This window comes from Tetrao urogallus (genome assembly GCF_951394365.1).
Source record: "Tetrao urogallus genome assembly, chromosome: 1".
Classification (NCBI taxonomy): domain Eukaryota; kingdom Metazoa; phylum Chordata; class Aves; order Galliformes; family Phasianidae; genus Tetrao; species Tetrao urogallus.
In genome coordinates this window covers 182,135,534-182,149,381 of record NC_136813.1, presented here as the reverse complement: position 1 = coordinate 182,149,381, position 13,848 = coordinate 182,135,534, and the positions used below count along the sequence as shown (strand labels likewise).

The 13,848-nt window shown below is 38.1% G+C and overlaps 1 protein-coding gene across 3 annotated transcripts in view; it reads left to right on the top strand.

Moving 5' to 3' along the window:
* Window positions 1–13,848, top strand: part of MAGI2 (membrane associated guanylate kinase, WW and PDZ domain containing 2) — a gene marked incomplete at both ends in the record, with an annotated part of 716,521 nt that overhangs the window by 416,804 nt on the left and 285,869 nt on the right. For all 3 annotated transcript variants that reach the window (XM_079534500.1, XM_079534499.1, XM_079534498.1), the window contains one exon: window positions 10,255–10,374. In XM_079534500.1, the coding sequence (XP_079390626.1) occupies window positions 10,255–10,374 (120 nt within the window). The remainder of the gene's footprint in view (window positions 1–10,254; window positions 10,375–13,848) is intronic.

Below are 13,848 nucleotides of genomic sequence, written 5' to 3'. Positions count from 1 at the left end.
TGAAACAAGGAAATTGTCCACTTGATGGAGCATGAAGTCTTCATCAGATGGTATTCACCAGGGCTTCAGTCTTTTATTCTTTGTAGTCATGATGTCTAAATCTGCAACAGGCACTTGAATATTTGTGAATATGGTACCAATTGACTCCTGTGTAATGTATTCAACTTGTTACTGAAAAATTACACTTCTTAGTAATGTGAGTTGAGAAAGTTTGCTTCCTAAAAGCAAATAGGAAGAGGTCTGTTTCAAATAGTTTTTTGTTTCTTTAGATGAGGAACCATGTGGTTTTTCCTGTGTTTCAAAATAATGCACTTCTATTCTGAATAACATAACAAAGTCTTCCATGACACATCTGTTTAACTGAGAGGAGGAGAACACATTTTCTATGCCACTGTTCAAAACTAGATTTTTGAGAATGTAAATCATAGTGTTTCCCTGAAACTTACTGCGTATGTTCATAGTTCAGTCCAAACTTTATTGCCTTCAAGGAACAGTGGGTGAGAAGTAATTTTTTTTACTAACGAGTCCACAAGGTTAGTGTGAATATCCTACTTCCTTTGTTTGAAGTGAGACACTACGAGAGGAACAAGGGAACAAGATGCTTTGTTTCTGTTATTTTAGGAGGCAAGAAAATGTGCTTGCTATGCCAACATGCAGAAGAGGTACATTATTCGATAGTCCATAACCACTTGAGAAATGTGCTTTACATGGACAGGGCAGCACTGCCATGAGAAGCAGCCTCACCGCACAAATCCTCCTTTTGCTTAAAGCATTCCTTCAGCATGTTGTAGCGTCCTTCAATAAAACATGATGCCTAGCCCCAATGGGATCCCTGCTAAGGGAATACCATTGCTTGTGTCTCAGTTCAGCTTTTTCTCTGGTGTCTGGATAGGAGTTGGCCACCAGGGATTTCAGCTGTGAAGCTGCCAGTGCTGTTGCATGCAGTACTGTACAGTCAATCATTCATTTCTTTGAACTCTGTTCATTCAAAGTGAGTGCAACACTACCTGCTATTACACATGAAGGGAATTTTGTCATCAGACCAAGGTCTGGGCCAGCTGTCTAGTGAATGGTGCACAGATTAGGCTGCATATATCAACTCTGGGTGTGAAAGCTAAGGATTAGAACTGTCAAAACAATCTATGGGTTGGAAGAAAGATAACTGTAATAGAAGTCTGTTCCACCAGAATCATCTATTGTAGTTTTCCAAAGTGCTTTTTGATTCAGAAGAAGAGGTAAGCTGTGGATTGGCTTATGCTCCCATTCCATGTTGCATAGATACTGTATAGCAGGACACAGCTATAGAAACTCTGAGGAGAGGCAATTTTAGACTTGTATTGAAGACAGCCCTGATCTAAGGACTATTTTTTTTTCATTAACATACATTAAGTAGGTTCTCCATTTTGAGAATAAACCTCCCACATCTTTCTGTATATTATCTGCCATGATCAGTAAATAATCTTTTTATTGTTTCGTACTATTGATGCATTATATTGATGTTCGGTACTATTAACACGAAACAATTGAATTGAGTTTGGCTTAGGCACATCTGTGGATGGTTTCTATGGTAGCCTTTTTCAGTCCCTCTTTTACTGCCTCTCAAAGTAAGACTGATCTATAAAATCCATTTACAAATATTTTGAGAGATTTAGCAGCAACAGCTAAACACTTCACAGATCCCTTTTCAAATATACTGTTAAATAGACATTGTACAGGATGACTGCCTTTGTAAGTTTGAATAAAACATTTAGAGTTGTTATCAGTATCTTTCCAGTTCAGAAGTTATTTCTGGCTTGGAAGAATCTTTCAGGGTACACTTATGATCTGTGTATGACTTAAGCAGGTTTCAATTCTGTGTAGCAGCATGTATGAGTTGCCTACGAAAGTCATCCATAGCAGCTTACCCACTAAGTTGGTAAAATCAAGTGGTATACAGATGTGTTCTGTTATTAGTAGTGGAAATGTTTACCCTTATTCCAGATATGGAATAGTCAATATCTTCCAGGATTTCTACGAGTCCTGAGAGTATAGAATATGCAGTATGAGCAGATGTTTTGCTGTTGAAGTTTAACAGTTCAAATCTCAATAATATTTCCATTGGATACTCCAATCACTTAGATTTTTTTCATAGGAAAAACCTAATTGCTAATCCTGAGTAAAGATTTACCTGTAATAGCTGACTATAGCAGACCCACTCTCATCTACTGACTACTGTGCAGGTAGTTTTTCAACTATGTCATCTCATGTCCTAAAAAGTTATAAAAAAGACATTTTCCTAGGAAAAATACTGTTGTACCATAGACCTCAAGAAAGCATGTTCTAATTAAGCTTTCCAGTAGTATAAAGCATTTTGCTTGTGATTTAGTGTATCTTTATATGTAACATCAAAAGCTGGATCTCAGTATCTGATGACTTTTATGCATCTAAAGAAATATATGGAAACACATGCATATGAATCAAAATGCCCTAATCCATGAGTTGATTTTTCAGGCAGTTCTTTTCTGCACTTCCACATAACACCCATTTCTTTACAGATGGACAAAAGGTATATGTGAGTGTAAACAACTAAGCCACGGAAGTCAAAGTCTAAAATCCCAAAACTGGTGATCTCTTTCATTCCATAAATGGCATGCCTACCTTTTACTCTGTGTACTGTAAGTCTTAAATCCAGAAAGTTAGTGATTGTTTTATGCTATAAAATACTAAATATGTCCATTACAAACTGGGATACAGTCACTTAAGACTGCTTTTCACAGTTTTACATTTTACTACTTTAGGAAATATCAAAACAAATAATAATATTAATCCCAAGTATGCCTAGAAACTGTCAGTGATATGTTGGCAGGAAACAGAGAAGGTCCTTTATAAAGCACATGAATTGAACAACTAGTAATGAAACTGTTAGTTTTATGATGATGTCTGGCTAATTGCTTTTCCCCTTTCTCCAAAAGGCTGGATCAAAAAGTACTTAAGATAATAGTAAAAAAACTTTCTTCCAAACAGTGTCTGACTTCTTTCCACGTACAGGTAAAATTAAAAATAATGCTGCAGTCCCACATTCACCAATAGCTAAATACCTGGCTTTGCTTCGCTGTAGCACTCTTAATCCCTTTGCTAGTGGAGTTTGGATTGGTTAACCTGAAGATATTCTTCAGGATAAAATCTGTAATTATCTTCTTTATTAATGCATTTTAAAACTACTAGCCCTCAAAAATATTTTCAGGGATGTGGAGTTCAGTCCCTGGTTTCTGTAATTACTCTTGTAGAAATGCATTACAAATAGCTGCTATTGAACACCCAGAAATATGAAAAATTTTCCTCTTTACGACCCATACCAAAAGGGGCCTATGGTGTTTTGTTTTATTGTGTTATGACTGGTATCGTAAAAACTTGGAGCTTCCTGCCTGGTAGTACCTCTAAAATCACTTGACTTGAAAATGATGCTTATTGTTCTCTTCAGCTGGGAATTTAGTAGATCAAGACAAATGTGGTGTTTCTTTGCCTAATGCAGTTGGTAATGTTACAAGATAAGTTTAATTTCCCATACATTTCAGTTCCTCACAGTAATAGCATCCCTGAGTACTTTGGCAAATGAACAAAAGAGTTAATTAAACATTGTTGAAATTTTCTAAGGCAAAGCGTATACAAGGTCATAACAAGGGCTCAGCTGAAGTTTATTAAAGATTAGCAGTCTGTTTCTACGGGAGGAATCCCTCCAGCTATTGTAATGTATGACAGCCTGGCATACTGCTTTCTGTGGAAATAACAAGCTGTTGTACAACAGAATTACAGAACAACTTATCAGTAGAATGACTTAGAAGGGCTTAATATATTGAGGATATTATTATTATATTTTGTTGTGTTTGTAGCAAATAAGAACAATAAGGTCCTAGTTTCCTCCATAAGTTTGGAAAATGAATCTAGAAGATGTGCACTGAGCAGGAAGCTAGATTGTTACTTCTCATTCACGCTGTAAATGCTTGTGGCAAAGACACTCCTTCTATACTTATCTCCTGCAGTAGGAAATGTACAGCTCAATAACAGTGAAGGTGTCTGGATAGGAAAGAGGTGTGCCATGTTTGCCCTTAACTTGCAATAGAAATGTGTATTAATATATTAATACGTCTAGGAGCCCACTGAAAATTATGCATAACTTTGTGAGTAGATATTGGACCCTTCAGAGACCAAGACCTTTATTTCTACTCTCATGACCATGACAGAGACTGTAAGGGAGTACAAGTGTATCACTGTAATGTTGTCGATGACCATAAGATATAGATTCATTACTGTGCAGTGATGAATTCTTCTTGAAGATATGTCTTCTGTATTGAGCAAAGGATGCCTCTTGTTTACCGTCATAATTCTGGGGCTTTAACTAATAGTCATATTCCTCTGCTGGCATGCAAGTTTTCTCTATACGTTAAGTACATGGAGTTAGCAATAAAAGGAATACTGAGAGTACCTTTCCCACTTCTGAAAGCAGCAGAGTTGGAAAGAGACTGTGAAGACTCCATGATGCTAAGGAGCAGAAGTATTTGCAGAAATCAATCTGAGCATCTTGTTCTGACATAAACATTAAAAAGTGGTGTGGAAACTGGTGTGAAGGTTACCAACACTGGGTTCTTCCAGAGCTAATAATCCTATAATTTTTTTTAACTAACAAAGGAAATTTGGATTAAGTACCATATGAATTCACATTTTTTCCAATCTGCATTTGTAGGCAACATTAAAAATCCACATTAAAATGTTATTTATTATTCCCAAAGCTTGTATAAGCAGTATTTCAGTTGCTACTGAACTAACACACTCCCTTTTTTTATTCATTGTAAAGATTTCTTCACTATCTAAATTTATATCCTTGGATGCCTAACATTTTGTTAAAAGAAAAATACACTTCCAGAGGGTATTCATGTAAATGGCACCTTTTTCCTCTCCAGAAGCACAGCACCATCATAGAACATAACACTTAGCATGGAAATCCTTCACTGAAATACAATAAAGTACAATTTTTCTTGTGGAGCACAGAAGGAATAGGCAGCAAAGGCAAAGGTGGTTTGGTTCGTTTTGTTTTTTTTTTTTTTTTTTTTAATATCAGCCATGTAGGTTAAATACCTACAAAGTACAAAGTATCCATCTTGAAGTTATAATAAATCCAGACAAAGTAGTGACTCGATGAATGACCCTAATACTGTTTTGGAGAGCAAATCAATGAGCTATGCAAGCGATGCTGATACAACCTGATTGCAGTCAAGAATAGCCTCTGGTTAAAAGTAATGAAATTCCTTAACATAGTCCAGTTTTCATTAGGAGAATTTTCAATTTTAATTTTCATTAGGAGAAATAGAATTTGAGGGTGAGATTATGAGAATATTAATAATTGTTCACCCTTTCTGTTTTTGCTTGTAGGTTTCCTCACATTTTATGCTTGTTCATATTCATAATTCTAAATGTACCACTACTTGGAAAACTTCAGGCTTTTTGCCTTTCTGTACTTCATAATTCCAGTTGCTGTGGTTTGCTTTAGATCCTGGTTAATAATTCAGAGTAATTTTTCTGAGTGAGAGCAGATGCCTTTGTCATTGCATAAACTATTGCCTACCATGAAATGTTTTAAGAATTAGAAGACGAACTGTAATTGTGACTGAATAAATGATATCCAGTCGTGGCTACTGGTAAAAAGTTTAAAGAATAAAATAAGCTTAAAGCTGCTCTTAATTGATTATTTCATCTCTATGGTCTATCCTAGACTGTTCAGGCTGACCTTACCCAGGCTTCTCTCACAACCAGGTATAAGCAGGATACCAGTTACTGAAATTACTAGTTGTGAGAAGTCAGTATTAATGAGCCTTTTCAGGTTTGCAGATAAACAAGAGGCTTGTTAAAGCTTCTGCTCTGAGATGCTATGAGTACTCATCCTCGTGAAGTCGGCAAGTCAGTATCATTTCAGACTGTGTAGACCAAAGCTCCTGTATCTCCTAAGGGAGCTCCATACTGTCTGACATCATGTTTGTTTGGGCCAGTCAGGGTCACTTGCAAGTTACTCCTTGTGTGTCTTCTGTTCAACAGCAACAATAGACTGCATTTGTCATAAATATAAATAGTGCAAATGTGCCATACGGCTTTTGATCCTACAAGATCTGAAAGTATCATGTTCTTTTGCAACAGAATTCTAAGATTATTTTTTCATACATTACCATGGTAACAAAGTGGTAACTAGGTCCCTATGTTCATTTTACATTAATAAAAGGCTAAACATAAGCAGTAGGAACTATGTCCTGTTGAGCCTTGATTATGTATAATAAAAGATGTTGTGTTTCTGCTTAAAAAAAAGGCTTGAAATTAATCTTTTGTTTTAATTCTTGGATCATTGTAGCTTTTATGCCTGCCTGTCTGTCTATGAGTATAGCTAAAGGCAAAATCTATTAAGAACATCAGTTTAAAAGCAAGGAAAAGTAAAGATTCCCTGTGATCTACAAGGTTCCTATATATAGACCTCAGTGTTCAGATTTTGATGGGTATTTAGGATTCTCCAGTACCTGCCTCTAAATCTGTTAAGCTGCACATTGCATAACTTATGGTGCTTACAGAAAGGTGTAAAGAAGGCAGAAGTATTAATAGCAGCAACTCTGTTCCTCCAGGGTAAAGGAGTAAAAGAGGTGATAACTATTGATTACTCCATTAGCCAGGGAATTGCTTTAACCATTTGAAAGATCTCAGGTCCTCCAGGCTGAGGGAATGAGAACAGATGCAGGAGGAAAATGGGACTCAGTAAGATTTAATCAAGGGCAATAAAGTTCTGGCTGGGATGAAAATGCTACACCTGAGGTAAGAGTCACCCTGAATATGTGCAGGGTGTTTTCAGTAGATCATGGTTTGCTCTGATTGCCATTTTCTGGAGGAGGGGAGCAGTTCCTATCACAAAGGAGTAGCATACCATAAAATACAGAGCTCCTGGATCAGGGTGCCTAAGGATTCTTAAAGAGTGGAACATTTCATGTTACTGAGTGTCAGTATTATCTCTTGACATCGTAGGAGAGAATATAAATAAAAGGCAAATAAGGGTAACTGGCAAGAAATTTTCTAGAAAACTTGTTTTTCCTTGAAAATATTAATTTATGTAATTACCTATTTCCATTCAGTCTTCATGAGAAATGATTCTTCATGCTGGGGTTTCTAGTGCAACCAAGAGGGACAGGGAAAGCATCAGCTTTCATTAGCTCTTTAGTCACTTAGAGAATTTAGTGGGAAAACTTAGGAAGACTAAATTAAGAAACTGCTGTGTACAGTGACACCAGTGACAGTAAAGGGCAGTTCTGGTTCTTTCTGTTCTGCAACAGAAATCTTAATTTGATCTTGAAGTAGAATGGGAGCTGTTTGAAATTTCACAGTGTTACAGAGCAAGATAATGTTTGCATCAGCTGCTCTAAATACAAGGCATCTCATGGCTATTTTACATGTGGGAATCAGTGTGTAAATTAAAATGGAGAAGTGTTAAGCAGTGTGTTAAGGATACAGAGTCTGTACATAGTTTTTAACTGGAACATGAATTTCATTTGAAAGTCAGGCAGCAGCTTAGACAGAATACGCAATTCAGAGTGCAGGGAACATGCAAACATTTTTAATGTATTTCTCATATACATGCCATATATGAAAGAATGCAATTTGGTCACAGGAGGACAGAAGATTCTAAATGAAGACAGATTCAGAATCTAAAACTAGTCCATTACACTTCTCTGGAATAACAGACATGTTGACAGCAATATGAAAGTTAATTCTAGGCAAATTGTCCAAAAGTAGATTACCAAAGCAGAAAAATAAAAAACAGATAACTGCATCTGTTATTGGACCTGCTATGAGACTTCATAGTCATCCTTGCTGGATAAGACCGTAGAATATCCATGTATTTAAAATAAACTGCAGTGTATTAATAATACCGAGAATCATTGACAAGGAGCTCAGTAGGTAATCTAGTTAACTTTCCACTCAAAACAGGGATTACCACCATATTTTTTGTAACTTGTATTTTCTTCTGATTCATCAATGATTGTTAAACTCCCAGTAATCTTAGTTTGACCACCAAAAAACACTGAAGAAATGGTAAATTAGTGGTGTTCATCTAATATGCAAGCTTCTTCCCAGCTCCTAAGAACATAATAGCTGTTATTTGCTGGTTTTCTTTTCCCTGGTGTTGTGTGAGAAAGATACTGCTCCTGTCAATAGACAGTGGGAGTGAACCATTCCTCAGGAGAGAGCATGCAGATCAAACATCTGATGCCTGAGCTGTTAGTAATGCTCCCAGGAGCTCATGGGCTTGCTGGGATCCCTGTGCTTCTGCAGAGTTATCAGAAGGGACTGAAGATCTTTGAGGATGCTGCTGCATCTCCAGGGGTCAGATATTCCATATGGAGTCCATTCGGCATATATAAGTATGCAGCACTTTCAGTGCTTCAGTTGTGCCCTCCCTGAAATGCAATAGCAATTATTCTAGTGAACCCACTTCTGCAAATACGAATGTCTCAGAAATGAAGTGCCAAGTAAGAAGGATTTTACTTTTAAATTTTGAGATGAAAAGAGAATTGAAAATAGACAAATGAAGGAATGAGTGTCTTATCTATCAAAACATATTCTTGATGTAGACTTCTGATTGTAGTTTCTCAGGTCTTTGCCATAGACCCTCAGGGTGCTTATGAAGAGAGAGAGGTGCTTGTGATGAACACATAGAACTACTGAAGAGTGGAATTTGGTTTGAGATTGACAGCTACATTTTAGGACTTAATTCCATTGCTTAAGCACAGGAAACTAGCAGTAACTGAAGTACCCAAGGTTACTGTCCTTTTCTCTTTGCTGCAGTTCCAAAAGGATGTGGGTTTCCATATGTCCTTCATTTTTTTGCAACTTTCCTTTTGATGTGAGATAACCCAGGCACCTGCCACAAAAAGTCCTGCATATAGCTCAATGCTATCAACTGCTAGTGTGTAGGCAGCTGAATAGTTCTCTTGCTTCTATCACTGATAAGATCTCTGACTTTAATAGCTTATGCATGTGGAACAACTTGGAGACAATTATATTAATCTCACAAAGGATCTCACACAAAATGATTCATCAGGTTGAAATCCAATGTTTGGATAATGGGCATCAAAAAATGGATGAAATAGACTGATCTGAATGGATTCCTGAGTCACTGCTGCATAACACGAGAGTCAGAATATAGTGCTTAAGGTTAAGTGGATTAATAACTAAGGAAGAAGCAGTGTCTTTTGCACAATATTGTAATGCGAAACTTACTGGACAGAAGAGGAAGACTTGGTTTCTATCAGCTTCCTTGTGCCGACAATATTGAAACCAAACCTGTCAACAGTGTTGAAAGGTTACAGCATAAATACAACAGCATAAATAAAAGTTGAGTGATTAACATACTTAAAACACTGAGTCTGAGTAGGACCTATAAATCACCCACCTTCAAATGGAATTTTGAGCGTTTCAGTCAAAATGGGAATAGTCTGGTCATTTAAAAAAAAAAAAAAAAGTGGTGGTAGGGTGCTATTAGGAAATCAGGTCAAATTCAGAGTGTTCTCTGCAAACATCTCACCTTCTCCTACCTAAATCGGAGTCATTTCTCAGCATGTATGAAATACTGTCTTTCAGCATTCATGGAACTCTGTCATCTAGAGATGGCAATAAGAAGCAATAACTAAATTTAAGCATCTTTGCAGTTTAACAGCATAGTTGGCAGGTGATCTAGGCCACTCAATCTGTCAAGCCTATCCATTTATCAAGTCCACATAAGGCATGAAAAAAGCGATATGAACATAACCCTTGTAAATTTTCTTACAGATTTATTGTTTTGAGTACTAAATAAATGTTTAAAAGGTCATTAAATTGATTATTTGCAGACAAGTCTTTTTCTGAAGCTATGAAAATGCATCAAAAATTCTTAGTAACTTTGCCTGGTCTCACTGTGACAGTCTTTCTATAGTAAAGTAAAAGGTATAACAGTATCATGCTTTTTCATCAGCAAAAATAAATAACTAGAGTCCAAAGAGCATCTGGCCCAGCCATACACAGGCATCTCATATCCTGTGTCAGCTTCAACAAGTGTAACTATATGGTTTTGAAAAACATCTTCAAGAGGGTGATGTGCTATATAATGTGTTATATATACAGTTTACTTTGTAAATTTTACAAAACTTTCAAGCAGATCATTCTAAATTTAGGTCATGTATTTGACAGTACGTCTTTCATTTTGATTAATAGGCACCACAAGGCCACATAAGGAGGGGGAGGTCCCTGGTGTGGACTATATTTTCATCACTGTTGAAGATTTTATGGAATTGGAGAAGAGTGGTGCTCTCTTAGAAAGTGGAACATATGAAGGTAAGTATACTTCTACAGCTAAATCTGTCACTTCTTTCTATTATGCTTCCTTTCTAATATGAAGGTATTACATTGGGACATATTGTCATATTGTTTCATTGCTTCTGATACTGCAAATTTGTGAAGAATCCTATGGTAACAATGAAAATATTTATGTATGTGAAATCTAAATGCAGGTGAGTGCATTATAATTTTAGAATATGATACCACTTAAGAGAAACAGTATAATACATTGCAATTACAGGAAAGAACCAGTAGTTCTTCATGTCAAAGACTTGAAGATATTTCCACAAAATTTAAGCTATCGACTGCATTTTTAACATAGGATAAATAAATTCTGGAACAGAAATCAATTGTAAGTATGACACTTATTTGCATATGAGATCCTGCAAACATAAGTGCATGTCAGAGGTTGAAACAAGAAGGGTTTGCAATGACATACCTAATGGGCTTTATAAAGTTATTGGAAGTAACTGATTCGTTTCATTAATATTACAGAAGGGTAGGAGCTGTCCTAATGGCTGTACTAGAAAATATTTCTACATGGGGCAAAGATCCAGCAGTTTCGTACAGATCAGGGATTCTTAGATGTGATGATTTATCTGAATCACACAGAATCACAGCATGGCCCAGGTTGAAAGGGACCTCAAGGATCATGAATCTCCAACCCCCTGCCACAAGCAGGGCCACCAACCTCCACATTCAGTAGACCAGGCTGCCCAGGGCCCCATCCAATCTGGCCTTGAACACCTCCAGAGATGGGGCATCCACAACCTCTCTGGGCAGCCTGTTCCAGCACCTCACCACTCTCTCTGTAAAGAACTTCCCCCTGACTCCCAACCTAAATCTTTTCTCCTCCTTCTAAAACCATTTCCCCTTGTCCTGCAGATATTTACCCTTTCAAAGAGTTGTCTCCCCTCCTGTTCGTAGGCTCCCTTTACACATTGAAAGGCTGCAACAAAGTCACCCTGCAGCCTTCTTTTCTCCAGGCTGAACAAGCCCAGCTCCCTCAGCTTGTCTTTGTAGGGAAGGTGCTCCAGCTCCCTGATCATCTTTGTGGCTCTCCTCTGGACCCTCTCCAACAGCTCCCTGTCTTTCTTGTACTGAGGGCTCCAGACCTGGACACAGTACTCCAGATGCCTCAAAAGGGCAGAGTAGAGAGGGCCAATCACCTTTCTGCCCCTGCTGGCCACCCCATCTGATTTCAAATTTTTCCCAAAACAATTATCCTGACAGTGAAACTGCCACAGACAGCACAGCAGTTACGTAGCAGAGCACTTAAATAAATCCAGGATTATGCTACACTATTTTAAACGTTGTGTTTCTTATGATTGATTACTCTAGTATTTAAAGTAGCTTAATAATGGACAGATCATTTAATCTTCAATTTTGAAAGCAAAATATCCAGAAACACTTTTCTTGTGAAAAATGACCTGTACATATAAGAATACATGTGCGAGTAGAACCACTTTCAGGAAGCAGGCCTGTATTTTTACCTTGTAGGAGATAAAGCAATGAAGACTTTTTTGTCCTGACTTTGTACCTGTCAATGAAAGCATCTGGAGATAAATAAGGAGCCATTCACCCCAAAGAAAATCATTATCTATGTTATAAATAGCAGAAAGTGCAATCCTTTCCCACCTAATCAGCACAAAGTACCCACTGGAAAGTAAATAAATTTTCATAAAGAGTTATATCAATACAGAAATTGTAGCATAGATTTCCATTAAAGAAGGTTGAATAAAGGAAAATACATCTTCTTTTCCTCTTTTATTTTTCCTCACTGTCTGACATCTAATGGTAGAAGTTACATAAATATTAATAGATATATAACACCACAATTTTATGTTCGTCTTACATTCATTAAGTAACAAGCCTTTCTTGAAGTATTTTTTGTTACCTGGTGTTTGAAGATAACATAAAAGAAGCTTAAGTGCAGTCTGTCTTTGCTTGACCATGTAATTTCATTAGTTTGTAGCAAGTTTGTGGAGATTGAACTGCTAGGTTAGATTAATTTACAATGGTGTTCTGTCCCTCAAGGATACTGAGAGGTGTCTTAATACCAGTTATCAGAGCTGAGTGGACAGCAAGGTGAAATACTGGTTGTGGAAGTCAGTGTAGGTCCTTAAGCCAAATGAGGACCTAGCCAAAGTCATGACTACACAGTGTCTATCAGAGATGACAAGTGCACTGAACTTAACAAGTCAGAAACTAAATGTCCCTCTGTGCTCTGCCAGTCAGCCAGTTCTCAACCCACCTCACTGTCCACTCATCTATCCCACACTTCCTCAGCTTTGTTATAAGGACGTCATGGGGGACAGTATCGAATGCCTTGCTGAAATCAAGGTAGACTACATCCACTGCTCTCCCCCTATCCACCCAGCCAGAGACAACATCATAGAAGGCTACCAGGTTGGTCAAGCACGACCTCCCCCTTGTGAACCTGTGCTGACTACTCCTGATAACCTCCTCTTCTTCCAGTTGTCTGGAGATGACATCCAGTACAAGCTGTTCCATCACCTTTCCAGGGACAGAGGTGAGGCTGACTGGCCTATAATTGCCTGGGTCTTCCTTCTTGCCTTTTTTGAAGACTGGGGTGACGTTGGCTATCTTCCAGTCTTCAGGCACCTTCCCCGTCTTCCATGACTTCTCAAAGATGACCGAAAGCGGTTCAGCAATCACCTCTGCCAGCTCCTTCAGCACCCGTGGATGAATCCCATCGGGTCCCATGGATTTCTGAACATTGATGTTGCCTAGGCGCTCCCGGACCACCTCTTCCCTGACAGAAGGGGGGTCTTCCATTCCCCAGATCCTCTCACTAATCTCCAGGGTCACAGATTCCCGAGGGGGAGCTTTTTCACTGAAGACAGAAGCAAAGAAGGCATTCAGTATCTCCGCCTTCTCAGCATCCCCTGTTACCAGAACACCCCCGTCACTTAGCAGGGGAGCCACATTCTCCCTAGTCTTCCTTTTACTGTTAATGTACTTGAAAAAACCTTTTTTATTATCCTTTATCCCCTTTGCCAGATTTAATTCCAGGCTGGCTTTAGCCTTCCTTGTCGCATCCCTGCAGACCCTGACAACATTCCTGTATTCTTCCCAAGTAGTCAGACCCTTTTTCCACATTTCATGGGCCTTCTTTCCTTTGAGTTTGTGCACGAGCTCCTTGCTCATCCACACAGGTCTCCTGCCACCCTTTCCCGATTTCTTCCTCACAGGGACGCACTGATCCTGAGCTTGGAAGAAGAGCTGCTTAAATGCTGACCAGCTCTCACAGTAATAGCAAATAGTCTCACAGTAATAGCAAAGCTGTAAGAAAAAAGACAAACTGTGCGCATCTTTTAGCATTGTTTTTTACCATTCCTACAGTAGAAGGGTTTGCTTGTTATACTGTCACTGCTCTGATCTGTCACATCTTGTGTAAAGACTTACTTCATGGATCGCTGACTTCATAGGTGCTTCCTACTTCCTTAC